The following is a 24,059-nucleotide window of genomic DNA, read 5'->3' on the forward strand; positions in this document are numbered from 1 at the left end:
CCAGCCCGAACCTGGGGCATGTGCCTTGACTGGGAAGCTCTTGGTTCATGGGTTAATGCTCAATCACTGAGCAACAGCAGTCAGTCCTGGTCTGTTTATTTTTTATTATTTTTTAAAATATATTTTATTGACTTTTTAAAGAGAGGAAGAGAGAGGGATAGAAAGATCAATGAGAGAGAATCATCGATCAGCTGCCTCTTGCACACCCCCTACTGGGGATGTGCCCACAACCAAGGTACATACGCTTGACCAGAATCGAAACCGGGACCTTTCAGTCCACAGGCTGACGTTCTATCCACTGAGCCAAACTGGTTTCGGCCCTGGTCTGTTTCTTTAGTAACAGGGTAACTGGTGAGAAGGAAAGCCACTGACTACAAACACTGGAGGCTTTTACGATGAAGTGGGGAGGCATCTAGTAGGAGCAGAAAGGACCCAGTTCTCTGTCTGCTCCCAGAAATGAGGGTGTGTGACTTAATTCTTATCCACTCCTCCCACAAAAATTAAGTGCCCCTTCTCTTGATCTCCTTCCTTTCTTACTAAATGGCCAGTTTGTCTAGAAATTTCATTGCTTCCTGCACTTCTCCCCTTTTTGTCTCTTCTAGAAAAAACACACAGAGTATGCTTATTTATGCCGAGGGTATGGATTTGGGCTGGGGACTGCTAATACTGTGGTACTCTGATATCCACAGACAATGGGTGGCACTGAGGCCAATGAGGCAGACAGGACAGTGGACTGAACAAGCTCTTTAGGCTCATCACTGCCAGGCTCCAAGGAAAATCCAACGAGTTGCCTCTAGTTTGGGAGAAAGATTTTTCCTCTGATGGGAGAGGAAGGTAGGATGCCAAACCAGGACTTTGGTCATTAGGAGATGGGACTTCTGGCCTCCAAGAGGAGTAAGTAGCACCTCTGATGGGAAGACTGGAGGTTGGGATCAGAAGTCTGACCATAAGGAAAATGGAGAAGCTACTTTAGCTCCTCCATCCCCGGGGTAGGTCTCCCGCCCTATCCAGCTTCCTGTGACTACCAGAAAATGGCCAGAGTATAAATTCTGTTTGGTTACCAGCCAGTCTCAAAGCTCCTTCTGTGGTTTTCTGATGGAATAACAGTGTAGCCTAATCAGAGGCGATCAGAAATTCAGTCAGAAGCCTCAAGTGACCTGACCCTCTAAAATGGGAAACAGGAATCCAGGTAGCTTGCTCCTTAGCAGGCAGTAGCCCTAACACCCAGTGGTGACGGTAAGGAGTGGGAAGGCAGGCATTGGAGATGAGGCCTGGTAAATGCTATAGAAAGCTGATTATGCCGAAACTCATTTGGCTCAGTGGGTAGAGCATCGGCCTGCAGACTGAAAGGTCCCAGGTTTGATTCCGGTCAAGGGCATGTACCTTGGTTGCGGGCACATCCCCAGTAGAGGCTGTGCAATAGGCAGCTGATCGATGATTCTCTCTCATCGATGTCTCTAACTCTCTTCCTCTCTGTAAAAAATCAATAAAATATATTTAAAAAGAAAAAAAGAAAGCTGATTATGGACTTTAAGGCCTGGAATTAAGCACCTGTATTCACATCCAGCTCTGTAAGGCCATGGGCAACTTAAGAAAGTAGGAACCCTAATCCATTTTGGCGGAGAAGTACCACACTCATAGCCATTTCTCAGCTCACACATTTAATCAGAGGATTCGGGGCATCTACTGGGCTGTCTTTCATTCCATGATCTCCGCTGGAGGTAGTGCCCTACTACGTCAGTGCAGAGGCAGCAGCATCTATCAGGGGTTTCAGTCTCACACGCAGAGGGCAGGCTCTCCTTCGGGCTGTGGCGTGGTCCATGGCTCTCTGTAGGTGGTGGGTCAAGGCCTAGCTTATCTTCATTGTTGTTAGGCTTCGGGGCTTTCTTCACACACTGCGCCCTGTCCCATCACAGGGCTCCCCGGGCATGTCCGTCCGGCCTGGGCTCTCTGGCGCGCGGCTCTCTGCAGGCTGACAGGAGTCAGGAGGGGAAGCCATGCGCAGGGCCGGGGATGACTCCTTAGCGTCGAGGCCCGTGTCCAGCGAGAAGGGAGAGGGGCGATCTCGGCCCGGATTAGGGGTTCGCTCCCGGGCCCCGCTGGCTACCTGGTGGCGGCGGCCCCGGGCGCTCCCGGAGGCCGCGGCGGAGCTCCTGGGTGAAGGTGTCTCTGAAGCGGGCAGCGCGGCGGCCCAGGGATCCCGCGGGCCCGGCCGCGAGGCCTCGCAGACGCCGGGCCGCGTCCTGGCCGCGCAGCTGAGCCTGCAGCAGCGCGAAGGCGGTGAGCTGCGCCGCACGCCGAATGGGGCGCGACTCGGACAGGCGCTCCACCAGCTGCGGGTTGTGCAGCAGGACGGCCAGCAGCCGCCTCAGCACCATCGTTGGAGCGGCCCGGAACCCGAGCGCCGCGCCGCGCTCTGGCTTCCGCCCGGAGGCGCCGGACGCCGGACCACGTCTGAGCCCCGCGCCGCCGGGTGACGTCACTGCCGCGCTGGGATTGGTCGGCAGAGCCCGCCTCTCGCGTTTCCGGTTCCGCCGCCTCCGCGTCCGCTCGTTCTTCCCGTGGTAGAGGCGTCCTCGTCGACCTCTGCACTATGTCCAGCGGCCTCCTGAAGGCGCTGCGCAGCGACTCCTATGTGGAGCTGAGCCAGTACCGGGACCAGCACTTCCGGGTGAGGAGGGCCGGGCCGCGGGCAGGCGAGGCCCTGGCCCAGAACCCTGCGACCTGGTTTTCTCCGGTCTCATTGTCGTCCCTCATCCTCGGGTTTCCCGAAACCCAAAGCGAGGCCCCGGGGCTTGCTGGGGAATGGGTGCCGAGGGCGTGGGGCTGTCACGGAGTCCCCTTCTCTCACAGAGAGGGAATGGGGGGCTCGCTCTCCCGTTCCCTGGGAGCCGCCCCCGGGGCCTGGCCCAGGGCAGAGGCGTTGGGGCGGCGGCAGAGGCGGCTCCGTTTCCCCGGGCTGTGCCTCGGGGACTTTGGGATGAGGGCAAGGCGTGTCCTTGGGACACCTGGAGTCCATGGAGGCGCCTCCCTGACTCATATACCAGGGCTTTTTACTTCTTGATTTGTTGTAGTGAAAAATATTCGAGCATGTAAACTACCCAAACAGTTATTTTGAACATTTTCTTTTTTCTTTTTTTTATTGATTATGGTATCCCATAATTGTCCTCATCCCCCCCAATCCCATCCCAAACCTCTCCCTACATATTCCCCCCACACCCCCCTTGTCCATGGCCATTGGCTAGGCCCATATGCATGCACACAAGTCCTTTGGTTGATCTCTTCCCTTTACTCCCACCCTCCCCTACTTTCCCTCTGAGGTTTGAGAGTCTAATCGCTGCTTCTCTTTCTCTGGGTCTGTTTTTGTTCATCAGTCTATGTTGTTCATCATTTCCTCTAGATGTGTGAGATCATGTGATCTGAACATTTTCTATGGGAGTGTTACAGGGGTACCCTGTCTCTGCAAAACCATGTATTCTTTCACTGCGAAGGATTAAAAAGCCCCCTTATAATAAATTGGTTCAGGGTCTGGAAATTAAACTGGTACCATTAGAGGATCCAGTACTGAGAATATGGAGTGTGCAGGGAAAAGGCATACCACTTGTATGACAGCATGGTACCGAAGGAGACAGAAGGAGGGCGCTGTGCAATGTAACCTTCAAGCCATGACCCTCTACTAAAAGCAATCTGGATCTTGCTTTATAGATTGTGAACATATCTCCCCCCCCCCCTTCTCTCTTCTCTCTCCTTCCCTCCCTCCCTGCCTCCCTCCCTCCCTCCTCCCTCTCTTCCTCCCTCCCTCCTTCCCCCCTCCAAGCCCCCGCAGAGTATTTGTGGTAGATTGGAATGATGAGAGAAGCTGATTCTCGAAGCAGAATTTATAATAGGAATACTATTTAAGCAGGGCTGTTCTTAGATTGTGTTACTTAACTTTTTCTCTATTTGAAATTCAGGGTGACAATGAAGAACAGGAAAAATTACTGAAGAAAAGCTGTACATTGTATGTTGGAAATCTTTCCTTTTATACAACCGAAGAACAAATCTATGAACTCTTCAGCAAAAGTGGAGACATAAAGAAAATCATTATGGGCCTGGATAAAATGAAGAAGACAGCATGTGGTTTCTGCTTTGTGGAGTATCCTTCCTGTGTCGTAGGTAGCTGTTGGATGAGTGAGACCTGAGAGGTTTGTCACCTGTTTAAAAAAAATTAGTGAGGATATTCGATAATTAGCATCTCAACACATATCTCTGTCTCTTCTTTCATCTACCTCTTACCTTCTGTCTAGTATGTCTACACTCTTATATTGTGAAAGCTGGTATATTTACATTTTGTTTTCGAAATCCATGCTTTGTTTATAGTTAATTCTTTTTTTTTTCTTTTTTCTTTTTTTTAATCCTCACGCAAAGTATGTTTTTATTGATTTTACAGAGAAAGGGGGAGAGAGACGGAGGGAGGGGGGGAGAAGAGAGAGATAATCAATGTTTCTCTCACATGAATCCTATGATAGCTCAGTTGGTTGGAGCATCATCCGATAGGCCAAGGTTGTGGGTTTGATCATCAGGCAAGGGCACATACAAGAATCAACCATTGAATTCATAAAATTTCTTCTCTCCCTCTCTTAAATCAATAATAATAATACATTTTTAAAAGTCAAAGGAATAGCATCATTCTAAGCCTAGAGACAGTCAGTTACCAGTCTCTTGGGTAACTCCAGAAAAAATTCTGTGCATGTGTAGCAGGATACTGCAGTCCTCTTAGTGATTGTTCCATATTAGCACATGGAGGTCTACCTCTTTTTAAAATGGCTCTATATATGTATCTCATTATATTAGATGTATATAATTATATTAGGTATATTCGTTATATTAGATATATATAGCTTGATGTTTATAGATAAAAACCAAAACTGTATTTGTAATAATTTATTCTCTCCCTGGAAACTAAATATTGAAACTTCTGGATTTATCCTTTTCCTAATACTTTTCTTTCTTTGGTCCTTTTGTTCTATATTCTGAGACATTTAAAACACGATCTAACATGTCTTAAAAATTTTCTCCTTGTCCTGAATTATCTGTTTCTTTTGGTTGTATTTATGCTGTAAATTTTCCATAAAGGTCTGGTGATCCTTGGGTGTGCAATCAGAATTAGGAGAAAGAAGGGTGATTTTGTGGACTCAGGCAGAGCTGCTGTCTCCAGTTGTTGCCTTACCTTTGGATATGTGGGTTTACCAAATGCCAGGGGAAAAAAGGGGATTGTATTTTGGCCAGCTAACATCAAGACAGTGCCCTAGTTTCTCCAGACAGTTTGTTCAGAACCCTGTTATTTGACTTGAACTTGCCTGGGATTAAATGCCTTCCTGCTAGCAAGTCCTCCCACGTAGAGACTGTTAACCCTTTCTGCAGCTTCACTTTTTATTCAACTGTGGTAACAGCGCCTGGGTTTACTGTCCCCTTCTTAAGCTCCTTCAGAATATTTCAGACTAACTTTGTTTCATCGGCTTTTGGTGAATCACTTAGTCTGCTGCTAGCCTCTTCTCTTCTGGGTGTTTTTTTCCTAACTTAAATGAGGGTCTTGAGAAGGAAAGGAGGGAAATGTGCTCACTATCAGCTCGAACCAGAAGCCCCACTTTAACTTTTGTGTCTAATTTCTGGGCTCTGCAAGCTTCTTCCTTCCATTCTCCCTTCAGATGTAAGAGACTAGTATCCATGTTTTGTTTTTTGCCTCTGATAACAATAGTTCACAGGGGACAGGGAGAACAGTGAAAACACAAAAGACAAAATCCTACTCAAAGATAATAATCAGTCCCTGAGAACTGTGGTATTTTTGCATTTTTCTTGTAAGTCAAAGATCAATAATTACAATGGCAAATACCCAAGAGAGATGCTTCATTGGCAGTGTTGTTTTTCAGTTTGCCCGTTAGCATGCATTCCATTCATTCAACAAATTACTGGGGGCGGGATACTGAAATTTCAGCAAGCGTTTCCCTGTATAATCAAAGCATTTCTGAGTCTTTCCTTCTAATGAAATACAACGGCAATTCCATATGCACTCTGACCTCTCAAGGTTGTTCTTGAATATACAGCTCAAACTAAGAATGGCATTGATTCCTATGATGAATGTATTTTGTGGCATAAACCTGCCCTGAACATACATATTTTGCAATCAAAATATGGAGAGAATGGGACCATATAGTTATTAACAGGATCATTCAAGAAATCATGGTCAATGTGGCCATGGATAAGCGTCAGTCATATTTGACTCTAGTGCTTCGGGACCAACAGGCCTTTGCAGACCGATGTCTTTAAACTCTGTCTAGTTGAGTTTTTGTAGTTCCAAAAGGATTTGGAGAAATGCTATATAGTATTCCTTAATGCTTATACTCAAGATACTACATAAGAGCAGATGCGGAAAACGCCATGCGGTACATAAACGGAACTCGTCTGGATGACCGGATCATCCGCACGGACTGGGATGCCGGCTTTAAGGAGGGCAGGCAGTATGGCCGGGGACGGTCTGGAGGCCAGGTGAGCAGGCAGGTTCTCTGGGCTCAGCCTTTACCTGGGATTCCAGTCCTAATGACAAGTGTTTTGTCTATTTGTATTTGCTCTTTTGAAATTAACTTTGTGCCTATAACTTTGGCTTGAAGTGAATCCCAAATCACCCATTGAGATTAGTAAATTATTTTCTTAATGCAATGGTATATTCTGTACATTACTGGACTTTTGCTAGGGGTTAGACATTTTCCACCTGCAGAAGTGTCTAGAACAAAACAAAATGCACTGAAATGAATTTTTTTTTTACTTAAAAATAGCCTAATTTAAGTACCTTGCAATGAGCTATTTTTGAATGGTGGTGAATGAGTGTACACCTGATGTTTGGTAAGAAACAAACAAAAAAAACCCCACAAACTATTAGGTAGTCTGAGATAATTCTGCAAGAAAGTTGCTTTAAAAAATTATATCCTGCTTTACTGTTCATTCACATTACATCTGAAAAGGCTTAGCTGTTTGGCATGTTTGTGGGAGGCATATTTATTACAGCAATCTTCTCTATATTGTAACCTGTGTTCTTTTCAATTAAGGTGCGAGATGAGTATCGACAGGACTATGACGCTGGGAGAGGCGGCTATGGAAAACTGGCCCAAACCCAGTGAGCAGAACCATCATGAAAAACTCACCCCTTGGCCTGCCGAGTTTGATGTACATTACCTAAGGTCTGCAAACCTGCCATTTTTACAAATATTTGATCAGTGTCTCTGCTGAGCCAGACACCACTTCATGGCTTTCCTCTGAAAATTATTAAAGGACAGAAGCCAAAAGAATGCCTTTAATTCTATATTGGGCATGTGTGAGGTCACCGGAATGATTTTCTTACCAGGTCAGAAATCGTGTTCCTTGGCAACGGAGTATATATATAATGTTGATTTATCAGCCCAAACCACCACACGTCTTTTAGGAAAATTGGAAAAAGTTTACAATTTTGTTTACTGTGTTTGTGTATAAGCAGGTTCATGTTCTACACATTGGGGCCTGTAATTACTATTTAAAAAAAATTTAAGTTGCCTTGAGATAAAGTTGAATAAATGGAGTTTTGTGATATTTTATATCTTTGCTCTAAATTAGGAACCGATGTTTGACAACTGAATTTTTTCCCTATGTTGAATGCTAATCTCTAAAAGCAAACTTAGGAAGTCAAGAGAACTTCCTAAAGAGTAAGCCTTAGACAGTCCCAGGGTATATACCTGCTCACATGCTTTGTATGTCAGGAAATTAGGTACAGGACTTGGAAGGTATTTACTAAGTACATTAAAAAAAAAAAAAAAAAAAAAAGCCAAGTTTGATTTGTATTATGAAGAACCTCAAATACTCTAAGGGAAGTGAGGACATTGTCAGTAGGAAATGGGATGAAATATCATAGGACACTAGTTAAAACATTTCATGAAACGTTGAGGGTTGCTGTGAGGGCCATCAGATTTATTGTCTTTGTTTTCAGAGTGATCTTGGGAATAGAATAGGTCTAAAAAAAAAAAGAGCCTAATGAAAAACGATCAGAAATGCTCTCCTCAGGAAATATGTTTTGGCCAGTTGTCATGTTGAAGTCAGTCTTGTTTTTTTACTACATAATTGTGCTTACTGAGTTTCAGAGCCTTGACAGTAATGGTCTCCACAGAGAGGGGACTCTAGAGATTTACTTTGCATTTGTAAGGCAAGAGGTGATTTCTCTCTAATAGTATGTTGAACTGTTTTCCTTTTTTTTTTTTTTTTTTTTAATTTATTGGGGTGACATTGTTTAATAGGGTCATAGGTTTCAGGTGTACATTTCTACAATACAAGATCTATATATTGTGTTGTGTGCCCACCTACCAAAGTCAAATCTTCCGTCACTGTATTAGACCCCCTACATGCCCACCCCACCCATTCCCTTAGCAACCACTACACTACTATTCGTGTCCATGAGTTTCAGTTTTATATCCCACATATGAATGAAACCATGATTCTTAGTTTTTTCTGACTTATTGCACTTAGCATAATACTCTCTAAATCCATCTGTGTTGTCACAAATGGCAGTATTTTGGTTTTTTTTTTAATGGGTGAGTAGTATTCCATCGTATATATGTACTACATCTTCTTTATCCGAGCCTCTATTGCAGGACAATGGTTGTCTCTGTTGTTCATTTAAAACTGCTAATCTAGTAAAATTTTTCCTGACATAAGAGATTTTTTTTCATCTAGCAACAAAGTATCTCCAAACTTCTTGTAGTTTGTGAAACTTGAGGCTGAAGTATCTCAAATGTGAACATCTTTGACACTAGGTAAGTATAGGTTTTCTCATTGAAATTGAAACAGGTTACTTGAATTTTTATAAAAGCTATAACTACTTGTAAGTGCTTAAGAAAAAAACGTTTGCAAATATTTTAATTTTGTGAGGCCATACTGCTGACTTAAAAAAATTTTTTTACACTATCGTTTGAGTTTAATGTATTTTATATTTTTTTAGTAAAGCATAACTCTGATTTCTACAGACCATAAAACCACAGACAGTGGGTTCTACGTGGAACTGTGACTTCTGTAACAGATTTCAATAAAGTTGGACCAACTTATCCTTGTCTGTGCCCATTTCCTCACCTATACAGAGGGACAGTGGAACTGTCTTACTCTGGAATATCTATGCTTACGTTTGGGGGGAATCTATGAATAATGTTCAGAACTTGTCCATTTTGATTTGACAGTCACTTGTCATATATAGCTAATTAAATTAAAACATTCAGTTCCTCATTTACACTAGCCACATTTCAAATGCTCAATAGTCACATTTGGCTAGTGGCTATTGTAGTGGATGCAAATATAGAACACTAGAGACCTGGTGCATGAAATTCATGCACTGGTAGAGTCCCTAGGCCTGGCCAGCTATCAGAGCCGATCAGGGCCTTCCTTCATTCCGTGCCACCCCTACCCCCTGGTGGACAGCGCACCCCAAAGCAAGCAATCGAACTCCCAGTCTCCGGTCGAACTCCCAAGGGGACACTTTGCATATTCGTCTTTTATGTATATAGATTATACATATAGATTCCATCACTGCAGACAATTCTATTGGACAGTGCTCTTTTAGGGTAGGCCGCTTGGAGCGTACACTGGTCATATTCATAGATGAGTACTGTCATGACTTAAGTGTCACTTGGAAAAATTCCTATTCACCATACAGTACATGTTATTCAATACAAGAGAACACACATTTATAAAGGCATTTCATTTATTTTTCAAAAAAATATTTTTGCTAGAAGGTTTGAGTCATTTTACATTATCACAACCTTTAAATAAATTCTTTTTTCTGACCAAAAGGTACTTCTTAAGAGAACAGCTTGTGTAGGTCTGCTTTTGTAAAACCCCAATACAATTAGCGCTTCTCTGATGGTATCCCTGGGCCTTCTTAATTGTCTACTGGCCAGGAGGCAGAGCCCAGCACATAGAGTATGTGCTTTATAGTTGCAGATTAGTTTGGTTTCTTAACATCAGTAAGCAGAGCAGGTAGTCAGTATGTCTAATTCACACTATAAATACAGATTCTTGCCTGATGGTTCTGACCCGCCCAGAACTCCCAGTTATCTCTTAAACCAATGAACTATTATACAATTGCAAAGAGAAAGGGCAGCTCAGCTTAGACTAGTGCTGGCTGTTCTTGTTTTGTTCCAACTATGAATTCAAGATGACCAATGTTAACTTGTCTTGAATGATAAATAGAAAATACAATGCAAAGCTAAAAAAGGGGGTTTGGGGACTGAGGAGCAAGTGCTGCTTTTTCCTTTAGAAGGTTCCTTTCCTTAGGAGAAGGTCGGTTCTCTACAACCTTGCCAGAGCTAGAAGAATTAAATCTACATTCATTGCTATACATTTAACAAAAGGAAAAAAAATCACTGGAAGCACAGGCTACAGATGGGTAAGTTTGCTGATGGAGAAAACTGGGCAGCTTGTTGAAGATGCATCATAAGTAGCTTTTAGTTTATACAAGGTCTGCACTCAACCCCAAAAGCATAAGGTCTACCCACCTCGTAGGCAACAATTCAGGGACAAGTTGGCGACAGTAAAAACAATGCCTGTCCCTTCCACCAACAGCCCAAACTATATTTAAAAAATGTCTGTTGCAAGGAAGCAATTATTGCAAACATCAATAAAAAAGGCCATTCGTGGGCTAAATAGAGGTTTATAACTAATCACAAGAGGGGGAAAAGTGACTGATAAAACCAAGTTTCATGAATGCAGAGAAACATTTTAACCAGACTTAAAATATTTGTAATTTAGACTAAAGCATGCTGAGCCATGCATCCCAATGTGTCCCATAAAGCTGGAAGGGAATGAGAAATGACGGGACAGCTCACTTCCGGTTCTCTGTGAACATCCCTGCGAGCCTCAATGTGGAGATGACAGTTTCTCAGATTGGAGCAAACGGCAGCTCAGGCATTGGGCACTCAGTAAGCTGCTGCACGCCGAATTCTGTCAGTAATGGAGCTCTAAAGTATAAGACGTTTTAAATCAATAGCCTAGTTATTGGCTACTTTGTACAGCTACAAAAAAAGTTAGGCAAATGTGTCACAAATCTGAAAAACCTCATTTTGCACACTTTATGTCTGAAAGCTGAAAATCTCAAGATGTCCTCCCCATTTTAAATTGTAATTTTTCTAATGCAGACACAACCCTATCTATAGCAGCATAAAGTGCCTCTAATCTCAGTCTTTTTGGACTTGAAGCACAATAAAAAATACTGACCTGGTTTTATACTAAAGAGTGAGTCTGGGGGGCTGTTTACACTGTAAACACTGGTGTTGGTGCTGGTCTGTCTGCGGAGGGAACCCTGCGTGTAAACATGTCTGACTCCACCCTCAGCTGCTGGCCTTGCCCGGTGGCCAAGTTTTAGCTTTTTATTTTCAACACCTAACTAGGCATAGATCCTAAGTGTCTTCTGCCATCTTCTTGGTCTTTTTCTGTACAAACGTCTGAGTTCCTTACATACATATCTGTTGTTTTTCCTGCCCAGTTCAGAACAGATAATTGGATAGTTTAACATGCATTTTTTATTTCCTTTCAAATACCACAAATAGACTGAAGATGCAAGATCCATTATATTAATCCTAATGCAGCCAAGTGTAAGAACAGGGCCACTTCTGCCTTTCTCCAGAAGATGAGGTTCATAGAAGCAAAAAAAAGACTCCTTGGTCAAGCGGAGGCCAAATGAGGAGCCCAGCACGCTGCTAAGATCACTGAAGAGCTGGGGGTGGGGGGGGTGGGGGGGGGAACGCTGTACTCCTGAGGAGTCAAGTCTTCTCCTACCATTCCTCTTCCCCAACCCACCTGGAAAAGACCTGAAGAACCTTCAGTTTTAAATGTTAATATTTTAAATACCCCTGAAATAGAAAGTTATCTGACAAATCCTAATTTCTTATGGGGGACAAGAGAAGTGTCAACTTGTAAATTAAGCTGAATTCTCATTTGTTTGACCACTTGTCCGATAGATACTAAGTTTTTCAATGGGTCAAAAACAAAAACCCAGGGAATTCAATGTTCCAGTAAAAGCCTTTGTAAGACACAGGCATTTATTGTAATTCTTCTCACACGTGCCTCCGGGAAGGGAACACACCAGTTAGTTTTTGGCCACTTCCTTCTCACCCTTCAAAAGGAATGCGACTCACCTTCCAAGACTCAGAGAGGGAAGTCAGTGAGAGGTACTGCTGGTAAACGTAAGACAGGACTGGCTTTGTTGAAACAACTAGCTATGCTCTACGCCCAGGGAACACCTAATACTCTCAGAGTCATGTTGTATAAAAAAAATCCCACCTTTTTTAGGTTTTGGGATTATATTTGAAACCTATGTTCAGTTCATATCTAAGTTTCAAAAGCTGTACCAAATCTAGGTTTTTTTGTGTTTTTAATACTCTGCACTGCATGCTCTGTCTATATGCATGCGTTTGGACAATAAATATTAAATATGGGGTGGGGAGAACATGTGGAATTCATAAAGTTAAAACTGAAACCAATCTGAACATTAAAAAATAGTCCATTGTAGTTAGAGAAATGAATAAGGGCTAAAAATAAACTTGAGGTAACAATAGTGGCCCAATACCACCGATCTGAAATATCTGTTAGAATTCAAATAAGTGTTTGGAGATTCAAGTAACAAATCATCTGCTCCAACTTGGTCAGACTTCCCAGCCTTGCTGGGTGTTAGTCCATGAGCCGGCATTCACACAACTCCTTGTAAATCCTCTTCCGCACTCGGGGCATGTCTTCTTGGGAAAACTGGAAAGGCTGGTCTAAGGCGAGGCACTTGCAGTACTGTGAAGGAGCAGAGACAGTTAATGGCTGAGGAGTTAGGTGCCAGCCCGGAGTGTTTTATCAGACGCAGACCTAATCAAGTAGACCAAGAGAGCGTTTTGAAATTTGTTTAAACTTGTTAAAAAGTTAACCTTCCACCTAAGTACATGGCCTGGGATGTCCCCCCACCCCCACTTCATGCTATGAAAAGGGGAAATTGATAAGAGGCTCCATTTTATCCAGGTACAACTAGACCTCACACGGCCTGTAACTGAGAACTTGAAACTGTTTTCAAATCCCAGACATTCATGAGTCATATGAATGAGCCCATCTTCCAAGATCTTGGCAGTTCTCTAAATTCACGGATGGTGTACCATCATTTCCTTCACATATATAATGTGTGACAAAATTTTCAATAGCCTTTTGATCACTAAGGGAATCTACAGTATTAGAAAGCACAGCTTTTGAACACGACCCTTATTTAAAATCTAATTAGTTCTTACTCTATAGCTAAAGACCACTTGCCAATGGTTAAAAATATACAGTTAATTCTTCAAATGCCAAGGGCCCATGACATGGACAAATTCAGATCAGTGTCCAATGTGGCTCACTAATAACTAATAACCTCTGATAAGACATGTATGTTAGCAATTATTCATTCTTGGTCTTCAAAGATGGTTCTTCCTAATGATAAAATCTGAAAATACAGAATCTCCTGCTTCTTAATAGGAAAGGAAGGGAGGAAGGAAAAGTACCCGTTAACTGTAGCTAGTACCATGTATACATCATGGGACTCATCTCTCCTCTCTAAACCCAAAATTTAATTCACACATTGTAAATATACTGGGGAAAAAATTTATTATTTTTTACCTGGAGCACAAAGACTCCACAGTCACTGTCATTTTTCTGTTGTGGAATACACTGTGGGGAAAAACAAAATGATCATTAAAATAAGACCAAATAATACTCTTCAGATAAAAAATTTATTATTATAAAAAAAAATAAGCAAGAGACAAGAAATGTATCTCTATCCAGGACAGCTGGTGTATATCAGTGGTTTTTAAAGTGTTTGATTTTAGCCCTGCCTGGTGAGGCTCAGTTGGTTGAGCATCATCCCATGTACCAAAGGTTGCTGGTTTAATTCCAGGTCATGGCACATGCCCAGATTGTGGGTTCAATCTCCGGGTGAGGTGCATACGGGAGGAGGCAACCAATTGATGTTTCTCTCTCTCTCAAACAAATGCAAACGAATTTAAAATAAATAAATAAAGTATTTGACTTTATGGAGGTATCTGACCACATGAAAAAAGCTATCAATGAACCACAATTTATAGAACAATACTTTGCCTAGATATGAACAATGGGAAATAAAATACTATTTAAAAGCTTGCACTTGGATAGTTTTGCTATGAATACAGACAATGGAATTGTGGATCAGAGAACATGTGCCCAGATTCTGAATACTTAGACAGTAGCAATCCTGCTTAGCAGTCTTCACTTTTCATCTCATATTACACAACTCAGCCCTGTTCTTCAAACAAAATTGTAAAGGTAAATAATATGTTTTCAAAAGAACTGGTTGCTGTATCCCGTCTAAAATGGAAATATGAAAGATTGTGACTATGACTAAATTTAAGAGAATACCTATTCTAGTTCGGCGAATCCAGAAAATTTACAAATTCAATTCTAGTTTGAACTAATATACTAAGTTACTTAAAACATAAAACTGAAGCTTACGTTTCAAATTTAGCACTTGGTTCAGTTCAACAATGAACAAATAAATCTTATCTATTTGGGTTTGGGTTAAAGATTTGTTTCAAAACCCTGCCTTTATAACGTGTCAATGATCCAGACAGGCCTGAGTTCAAGAACCTGGCGCTCCCAATAGCTGCAGTGGCCTTTGGGGAAGGTCACACTTGGCTTCAGCTTTCTCATCTACAGAACAAAGAGGATACTTATCCCTAAATGACCCACTTACCTCACAGGCTGTAAGGATCATCAAATGAGATCACACAAGCAAACACACTTTGAAAACATGAAAGCAGTGACCATCAACTGTAAGACACTGGTGTGTGTAACAGGACTGAGAGCTCTGCCCTCGACTGGGCCCCATACCCAGCTTTCAGTGTCTATGGGCCAAACAGAGCTGCCTCCAGACTGTGCTCAAACTGGAACACCCAGGCCACTGTCTTCCCCAGCTGCCTGGAAAGTAGCTCAGGGTGCTTGCTCCCTTTAGTAGATCCAAATAGTTGTCTCAGTATTTTCTCTGGGTTTATATGAATCTCCTGGAAATAAGAGCTATGAGGCAAAGGCAGGTGCCACCAAAACATTTTTTTTAAATAATCATAGCATAAAAATAGTATAACCATATCATCCCCAGAGATGAAATTGCTAAACTTATTTGTTCTCAGCAAGCACTGGGAAACAGCAGCCAGAGGATGAACACTAAGATTCTGAGCTGCCTCTTTGCAGCTTCCCGGGTCTTCATCACCAACTAGAAATGCTTTTAAAGACTCCTACCCATCTGATGATTCCATCCCCTTGATATGCCTGGGTTCTCATATTTATCACACACGTACCTTTGTAACAGCAGTCTGCCAACCCTGAAGAAATTCGGGTCTATTTTTTTCTCTGGCTTCAGTCAGCAAATACTTTCTTATATTCTGGTTAAAAAGAAACCACAACACAGATGTTATGTTCCATCAGTTGGTGAAAAATGGAACCTGCCCACAGCACACAGAAGCAGAAGAGGAGACTGTGGCCCCACCACTGGGAAGAGCATGCATGAACATGTTTACAGCGGGAACTTTATTTCAGACCTTTCACTCTATAGTATTAAGGACTCTGACCCCCTGAACTCAGATATGCACTTAGACTGTGCACACTTGATATATGTTTAATAAGAACTTTTAATTAGATGGTCAACCTTTTTCAGTAGTAAGTCAACCTGCTGAATTTGAAAGTTAAAAATTACTGCCAAAGCTCAATAAATGGAAGGAACTCATGGGAGAAATCAATAACTGAAACTAAATGAAAAACATTCCTATTTCCACATTTTTGAGAACTGCACGTAAAAGTATCATTTAATTTGTCGAGTTATAATTAAACCCATTCCAAATACTAACAGAGTCAGAATCCTGAAATTTCTACCAAGACGAAGCCTACTGGAGTTTCAAACTTTCCCTCATGCCCTCCGCCTCCTCATGCATCTCTCCGTGTAGCTCTCCTAAGAGTAGAGCTGGCCCTGGCCAGGGTGGCTCAGCTGGTTGAACATCATCTTGTTCACCAAAAGGCTGCTGATGTGATTCCTGGCCAGGGCAAATGCCTGGATTGCAGGCTCAATCCCTGGTGGGGAGGGGGGACAGGGGCGGTGCGGTGTGCAGCAGGTATCTGATTAATGTTCAGCTCTCCTATCAATGTTTCTCTTTCTCCCTCTCCCTTTCTCTCTAAAAATCAATAAAGATATTAAAAAATAATTTATCTTCCTTTAGGGAAAAAAAAAGGGTTCAGAGGTTTCATGAATTAAATTAACCTCCCTAAAGGCAGAGTAGATATATGTGTGTATACATAAGTGTGTGTTTGTTTGTGTATATATACACACACACATATACTAGTATACACACATATATTATGCATACATATTTTTATTGCCATAAACATGTTATATTGTATCATTCCTACAACTTGCTTTTTTAAACTCATTTATGTCTTGGAGATCTTTCCATGTTAGAACGTGGAAATTTATATTCTTTTTAACTGCAATGATAAGCTTAGCAGTATGACTGTAATGTACATATTTAGCTAATTTGTTAGCAGAGTTAGATTTAGGGTGTTTGGATTTTTCACTATTAGCAACAAACATCCTGGTGTATGCCCCATTCTTCTATATAAATACATATTTTTATGGAGTAGATACCAAGAAATAGAATTGGTATGCAATAATTTATAAGGTACTTAGAACTGAGTAGAATTGCACTGTTTAAATATACATTCCACCAGAAAATATGGGAATGTCTGTTTCCTTACACCCACATTACCAACTGAATACGTTAAATTTTTCCTGATATAACAGGCAAAAAATGGAACTGTATTTGCATTTCCTGTATGGCATCTCTCCGTGCATTTAATGGTTATTTGCATTTTTCCTAAAAAATTATTTATTTTATCCTTTGTTTCTATCAGATCCTTTTTTTTTCCTTAATCATTTGTAGAAGTACTTTATATATTCTGGACAGTGACTATTACATGTCACAAACACTGTCTTCAAGTCTACTGCTCCTTTATATCTTTTGCTCTTTTGGTTCTGGGTAAGAATGCTTTCCTACTCTAAGAACATAACATTTTCTGTATTTTATTCTAACTTTTACAGTTTTATGCTTTATATCTAGGTCATTATTCCATCTGAAATTTGTTTTTCTAAATAGTATGATGTGAAGATCTATATTTTACTTTTCCAAAAAGATAGCTAATTTTCCCAATGGCATGTACTGAATAGCCTGTCCTTTCCCAATTTTATCATACACTAAGTTCCCACATATGCATCAGCTGTTTCTAGATTCTTTATGCTATTCCACCAGTTTTACTCATCTATTCCTAAATAAATATAAACATAGTTTTCATTATTAAAACTTTATGATATAGCCAAAACCGGTTTGGCTCAAGGGATAGAGCATTGGCCTGCAGACTGAAAGGTCCCGGGTTCGATTCTGGTCAAGGGCATGTACCTTGGTTGCGGGCACATCCCCAGTAGGGGACGTGCAAGAGGCAGATGATCGATGATTCTCATTGATGTTTCTAACTCTCTACCCCTCTCTCTTCCTCTCTGTAAAAAATCAATAAAATATATATATTTTTAAAAACTTTATGATATAGTTCTTGCCGGATAGCTCAGTTGGTTAGAGCATCATCCTGATATGCCAAGGTTGCAGGTTTGATCCCCAGTCAGGGCATATACAAGAATCAACCAATGAATGCACAGATGGGTGGAACAACAAATCCATGTTTCTCTCTCTCCAAAATCAATAAATATTTTTAAATTTTAAAGAAAAGTATTTATGATGTAGTTTGACATGTAGTAGACCAAGTAATCCTTCCTTCACTATACTACTTCAAAACTATTTTAGCTGTTCATGCATGTGAATTCTGAAATATGGATTCCATGAAAAGCTAATTAGATTTATTTCAAAATCCTGACGGGAAACCAACCAGGACAGAAATTGGTATATATTAGTTTGGGGAGAAATGATCTCTTTCCGATATTGAGTGTGTCTTTCTATCTATTCAGATTTTCTTTAAACACTTTTTTCATTTTTAAAAATGTCTACAATTTTTTTGCTAGGATATATTCCTGGGTAATTTATGTCTTTGTTGTTTTTGAAAGTGGAATATTTCTGTTTTCAGACACATTTTCTAACTGGTTCTTGCTAGTGCAGAAAAATTAAGAAACCTGCTGAATTTTCTTGCTTTGTATTCCACCATCTTGTTGAACTCTCATATTTACCAGTGGATTCTCTTGGTTATAATTCATTCTAAAGAAGTTATTTTGAAGATACAGGCAAATTTCAGTTCTAAAGAGAACGATTTCTTTCCACATTCAAAATAAAGTGTTAAGGAAAGGCATAATGAAATGTATTAAAATCCAAATGAATCTCAGAGAGGGATCCAGATTACAGACAGCACCTGTCCTCACGTGGAGAGTCCTCTGGCAGTCCTTCTCTGCCAACATTTCAGAGGGGTTTTATGAGCGAACTGGATCCTCTGTGGTATTGTATCTAGTGCTATGATAATATTTGGTCAATCACAAGATAAAGGGGGGAGGGGGATGGGCATTAACTTACCTCTACACAAAACTTAAAATGAATGCCTTGCGAATCATAAAATGAAATAATTCGGTTAGAAAGTGTCACAGTAATGAGAGACCAGTGAACTTCCAGGTGAATAGGAATCAACAGAAGACTCTTTTTAAATAAATCCACCTAATCAAAAACAGAAACAGAAACAGAAACGCAGCATCACCACAGGCTATCCAAATCAACAACAATAAACAGCTGCTCCAATGTCCTGACCTCTGACTGGCCCAAAGTCATAAAACTAGGAAGCGGTAAAGCCAGAATTTGAATTCAGGTCTTAGTCTGAAGCACATATTATAACTATTAAGCTATAATACACAATAAAAAACCTGATAATATAGAAAGCACCATTTTCCATTTAACCTGCTAAAGCTGTGCTTATCAACTGCCAGATATGATCTGGTCCCTTATTTTTATGCTTAACTAATTTTTTTGTGTTCACATTTAGCCTCAACTCAGGTCTTATTTAGGAAGGAGTCATGGTATTAGAAAATATGGCTATATGGTTTTTATCTTTCTACAGACTCAGTACAGTAGTTAAGACTGTGGGCTCTGAAATAAGTCTGGTTAAGTTCAAATTGTGGCTCTTCCGCTTACTGGCCTGATAACTGGCAATTTTCATAGCTTCTTTGTGCTTTGATTTCTTTAATATAAAATACAGATAGCAACAGTACCTACCTTATAAAGTTCTTGAAAGTTATAATAAATGTAAAATGCTTAACACATTATATGTAGCTAATAAATCTTAGCTATTACCATTATTACTACCTCAGGTCTCCCAGGTATCAAAATTGATAAAAATATCCCTGATAATACTTCAAATATCTTATACATTCTAATTCATCTTTTATATCCCCATATGCCCTTTGCAACCTAGGAATATTTACTATTCCACTCAAAATCCTAGTGTGGATGATAAGTAGTAGGTGTTTAATAAACATTTGTAAGAGAGTTAATAGATTTATTTTTTTCAGGTATTTTTAAAGATTATTTTAGATATCCCTTGGGTTAAAACTATTACAAGGCTATTTTAAACTACATCAGATTCTTTTTATTTTTTAATTTATTAGGGCGACACTGGTTAACAAAATTATTCAGGTTTCAGGTGCACAATTCCACAACGCATCATCTGTACACTGTACTGCGTGTTCCCCACCCCGTCTCCTCACATCACCACTTATCCTCCCTCTCCTCCCCCCACAACCACACCAGATTCTTAGCAATGTTCTCAAGCCTTCCTTGCTTTCTGAGATTCAGATATTGTCCTGCTCTAGATGAATCTTTTGCTAGTCTAATGACCTTAGGGCAAAGCACTTTAGCACTTCTCTTTTCAGCTTTTGCATCCACAAACCTGGGATGTACAATAGATAGAAGGAAATATTAGAAAGGACTGATAACTGGTTCTTTCCAGCTAAAAAATTTTGAGTTTCTAAAACAAGGAATCATTTAAAATACAGTCTTCAATTACACCGAATTTCTATTCTTCTCAAGAAGAAACTTTTTTGGGGAGGAATACACAGCCATGCTGACGCTTCCTACAGAGAGAGGTAGCCCTTGGAACTGAGGGTTCCAGCCTGCCATGACAAGGAACTGAATTGTGCCAACCATCTGCATGAGCTTGGAAGGTGAGAATGGAGTCTGGCTGAATCCTCGACTGCAGCCTATTGAGACCCAGAGCAGAGGATGCAGTTAACCCAGCCTGGATTCCTGCGCACGGAAACTGTGAGATAATGGAAACATCTCAGCATATGAATCTGGGAAAACAGGTGAATGAGAATGGCCCAGGTGGCCTTTTAAAGGTCAGTTGTTTGCAGATTGGAGAACGCATTCATTCCATCCTAGCCAGGGTGGTGTGGCGTGCTGTCTGAGTTCCCAAAGCACCCCAAATATCCCGTGCTGGCTAAGCACCCCAAATACCCCGTGCTGGGTAAGCACCCCAAATACCCCGTGCTGGGTAAGCACCCCAAATACCCCATGCTGGGTAAGCACCCCAAATACCCCATGCTGGGTAAGCACCCCAAATACCCCGTGCTGGGTAAGCACCCCAAATACCCCGTGTAGGGTAACCACAACAAACAGAGAAGTAAGGGCCAGGCATTAAGACCCTCTAGAAATTCTCTGGACCAACCTGATCCTCCCAAACACTGAATCATACAACTTAGAAGCTCCAAAAGCTGGACCACCAAGGTTCACAACATCTATAGCACATGGCTGGAGAGAACCTAGTCAGAAACGCTTTATAAGTGTCTCATGATTAAAAAATAGTAAGATTTTTGGAAAATGGTATGGTGATCCCTCAAAGTATTAATAAGAGAACTACCATATGATCTAGCTGTTCCACTTTTGGATATTCATCCCCATATATTGCGACATTATTTACAATAGAGAAGATATGGAAGCAACCTAATGTCCATAAATGGATGGATGGATAAAGAAGATGCGGTGTATAAATAGATTGGAATATTATTCAGCCACAGGAAAGAATAAAATCTTGCCCTTTGCAACAACCTGAATGGAGTTAGAGGGTACTATGCCAAGTGAAATAAGTCAAATGGAGAAAGACAAATACCACATGATTTCACTTACATGTGGAATCTAAAAGAAAACCCAAAAAAACCCAGTCTCAGAAATACAGAGAACAGATTGATGATTACTAAATTGGAAGAGGGTTCGGGGTGGGCAATATGAGTGAAAAGGTCAATTGTGTGATGATGGATAGTTACTAGATTTTTAAAAAATATATATTTTACTGATTTTTCACAGAGAGGAAGTGAGAGAGAGATAGAAAGTTAGAAACATCGATGAGAGAGAGACATCGATCAGCTGCCTCTTGCACAACCCCTACTGGGGATGTGCCCGCAACCAAGGTACACGCCCTTGACCGGAATCGAACCCGGGACCTTTCAGTCCGCAGGCAGAAGCTCTATCCACTGAGCCAAACCGGTTTCGGCAGTTACTAAATTTTTATGGCAATCATTTTGTAATGTATACAGATGTCATACCTGAAACTTACATAATGTTATATAACAATTTTCCCTCAATAAAAAAACAAGAGGGAAAAAATACCAAACTTTTTAAATTATAGAAACAATTTTTTTTTAAATATATTTTATTGATTTTGTACAGAGAGGAAGGGAGAGAGATAGAGTTAGAAACATCGATGAGAGAGAGTCATCGATCAGCTGCCCCTTGCACACCCCCTACTGGGGATATGCCCACAACCAAGGTACATGCCCTTGACCGGAATCGAACCCGGGACCCTTCAGTCCCCAAGCCGAGGCTCTATCCATTGAGCCAAACCGGTCTCGGCTATAGAAACAATTTTTAACATAAGAATTAGCCCTGGCCGAGGTGGCTCGGTTGCGGTTGCGGCATTCTTCCCGTACACTGAAGAATTGTGGGTTTCATTCCCAGTCAGGCACATGTCCAGGTGGAGGCGCATGTGGGGCAAACCAATCTCAATCCCTCTCTCTCCCTCTCCCTCTCCCTCTCCCTCTCCCTCTCCCTCTCCCTCTCCCTCCCCCCCCCCCCTCCCTCCCTCTCTCTCTCTCTCTCTCTCTCTCTCTCTCTCTCTCTCTCTCCTCCTTCTCCCCCTCCCTCCCTCCCTCTTCCTTCCTCTCAAATAAATTAAAAAATAAAAATTAGAAACTTACAGATAAAAAGATAAAACTTCAGTGTGTATCTTTCCAGATGTTTTTCTTCTTTTTTTCTAATATATTAATTTTCTCTCTCTCACACATACACACACACACACACACACACACACGCACACACACACAATTAAGAGTGATCGCCCTGGCTGGGTGGCTCAGTTGTTGGAGCATCATCCCGTTTACCAAAAGAATGCAGGTTTGATTCCAGGTCTGGGCAAATACCTAGGTTGTGGTTAAATCCTCCATTGGTGTGTGTATGGGAGGCAACCAATCGATGTTTCTCTCTCACATGGATGTTTCTCTCTTTCTCCTTTCCTCTCTTTCTAAAATCTCTAAAAATATATCCTCAGCTGAGGATTAAAAAAAAAAAGAGTGAAGTAAGAACCATATCTATGCTGCCTACAAAACACCCACTTCAGAACTAAAGACACACATCATGAAGGGACTGAAAAAATATTTCATGAAAATGAAAATGAATAGAAAGCTAGAGTAGCAATACTAATATTAGAAAATAAACTTTGAACAAAGAAGGGCATTATATAACGATAAAGGGATCAACCCAACAAGATGATAGGGCACTTGTAAACATCAATGCACCCCAAATAGGAACAACTAATACATAAAACAAATATTAACCGGAACAAAGGAAGAGGTTGATAGTAATATAATAACAATGGTAGGGACTTTAACACCTCACAACAATGAACAGAAAGAATAAGGAGCCTGGCCAGTGTGGCTCAATGGGTCGAGCACTGTCCTATGTATCAAGAGGTCACTGGTTTGGTTCTTGGACAGGGCATATGCCGGGATTGTGGCCTTGATTCCCAGTAGGTTGTATGCAGGAGGCAGCCGACCCATGTTTCTCTCTCATCGATGTTTCTCTCTCTTGCCTTCTCCCTTCCTCTCTATCTAAAAAAACAACATACAACCATAATTAAAAAAAGAAAAAGAACTAACAAGGAAACTCTGGCCTTAAATGTCACATTATACCACATGAATTAATAAATATATACAAAACATTACATCTAAAAACAACAGAACACACATTCTTTTCAAGTGCACAGGGAACATTCTCCAGGATAGATCACATATTAGTCCACAGAAAGTTTCAATAAATTTAAGACTGAAATCATATCAAGCACTGTTTTCTACCATAATGTTATGGATCTGGAAAACAATTATCTTTAAGAACAATCAGTTTAGGGGCTGGTGCAAAGGGTGAATTGCACATTGTTGAAGCAGAGAATGAATTATGAAGGCAGTCCAATTAAAGTAACACTGGCAACTTTGGGAATGTCTGTGGCTTTGAAATAATGCCACCTGGAGGGGAGCAATGGAGGCGGGGAAAATGAGGAACATTCGTAATAATATAAACAATAAAGATTTATTAAAGCCGAAGCCGGTTTGGCTCAGTGGTAGAGTGTCAGTCTGCGGACTGAAAGGTCCCAGGTTCGATTCTGGTCAAGGGCATGTACATTGGTTGTGGGCACATCCACGGTAGGGGGTGTGCAAGAGGCAGCTGGTCGATGTTTCTCTCTCATCAACGTTTCTAGCTCTCTATCCCTCTCCCTTCCTCTCTGTAAAAAATCAATAAAATATATTTTTAAAAAAAAGATTAAAAAAAAAAATGCCACCTGTTGTTTTATGGGTGAAGTGCGGTTCAGGGCCTATGCATATTAGTGGAGAGCACTCAGTAGCTGTGGAGGAGCCAGAAGCAGGGTCAGAAGATGAGAGGAGGAAATGAAACTCCTAT

The 24,059-nt window shown here is 41.1% G+C and overlaps 3 protein-coding genes across 4 annotated transcripts in view; 1 reads left to right on the forward strand and 2 right to left on the reverse strand.

The window, feature by feature from the left end:
- Window positions 1–1,644: 1,644 nt before the first annotated feature.
- NCBP2AS2 (NCBP2 antisense 2 (head to head)) lies at window positions 1,645–2,476 on the reverse strand. Its single transcript, XM_084871775.1, has one exon. It carries the CDS (start codon window positions 2,376–2,378, stop codon window positions 2,076–2,078), a length of 303 nt encoding a protein of 100 aa, XP_084727901.1. The 5' UTR covers window positions 2,379–2,476; the 3' UTR covers window positions 1,645–2,075.
- Window positions 2,477–2,507: 31 nt separating this feature from the next.
- On the forward strand, window positions 2,508–9,101 carry NCBP2 (nuclear cap binding protein subunit 2). 2 transcript variants are annotated; one of them, XM_084871759.1, is made up of 4 exons: window positions 2,508–2,737; window positions 3,954–4,135; window positions 6,387–6,525; window positions 7,083–9,101. In XM_084871759.1, the coding sequence occupies exons 1-4, from the start codon at window positions 2,594–2,596 to the stop codon at window positions 7,152–7,154; spliced, it is 537 nt and encodes a 178-aa protein (XP_084727885.1). In that variant the 5' UTR covers window positions 2,508–2,593; the 3' UTR covers window positions 7,155–9,101. The 2 variants fall into 2 exon arrangements, with proteins under 2 accessions (XP_084727885.1, XP_084727886.1); XM_084871760.1 differs by having other exon boundaries at window positions 2,515–2,671.
- Window positions 9,102–9,734: 633 nt separating this feature from the next.
- Window positions 9,735–24,059, reverse strand: part of SENP5 (SUMO specific peptidase 5) — a 52,063-nt gene continuing 37,738 nt past the window's right edge. Inside the window, exons 7-10 of the mRNA XM_084871620.1 lie at window positions 18,642–18,779; window positions 15,384–15,467; window positions 13,675–13,725; window positions 9,735–12,825 (exon numbers count right to left, since the gene is read on the reverse strand). Coding sequence (XP_084727746.1) covers window positions 12,715–12,825; window positions 13,675–13,725; window positions 15,384–15,467; window positions 18,642–18,779 — 384 coding nt within the window. The 3' untranslated portion in view covers window positions 9,735–12,714. The remainder of the gene's footprint in view (window positions 12,826–13,674; window positions 13,726–15,383; window positions 15,468–18,641; window positions 18,780–24,059) is intronic.

The sequence above is a fragment of the Pipistrellus hanaki genome (assembly GCF_964339955.1).
Source record: "Pipistrellus hanaki genome assembly, chromosome: 2".
Taxonomy (NCBI): domain Eukaryota; kingdom Metazoa; phylum Chordata; class Mammalia; order Chiroptera; family Vespertilionidae; genus Pipistrellus; species Pipistrellus hanaki.

Bases quoted from the DNA above. Each gene is read 5' to 3' on its own strand.
- NCBP2AS2 (XM_084871775.1), bottom strand. From the start codon at position 2,378: ATGGTGCTGAGGCGGCTGCTGGCCGTCCTGCTGCACAACCCGCAGCTG.
- NCBP2 (XM_084871759.1), top strand. From the start codon at position 2,594: ATGTCCAGCGGCCTCCTGAAGGCGCTGCGCAGCGACTCCTATGTGGAG. The intron at 2,738-3,953 runs GTCTCATTGTCG...TTTGAAATTCAG, and splicing joins CTGCGACCTGGTTTTCTCCG to GGTGACAATGAAGAACAGGA. The intron at 6,526-7,082 runs GTGAGCAGGCAG...TTTTCAATTAAG, and splicing joins GGGGACGGTCTGGAGGCCAG to GTGCGAGATGAGTATCGACA.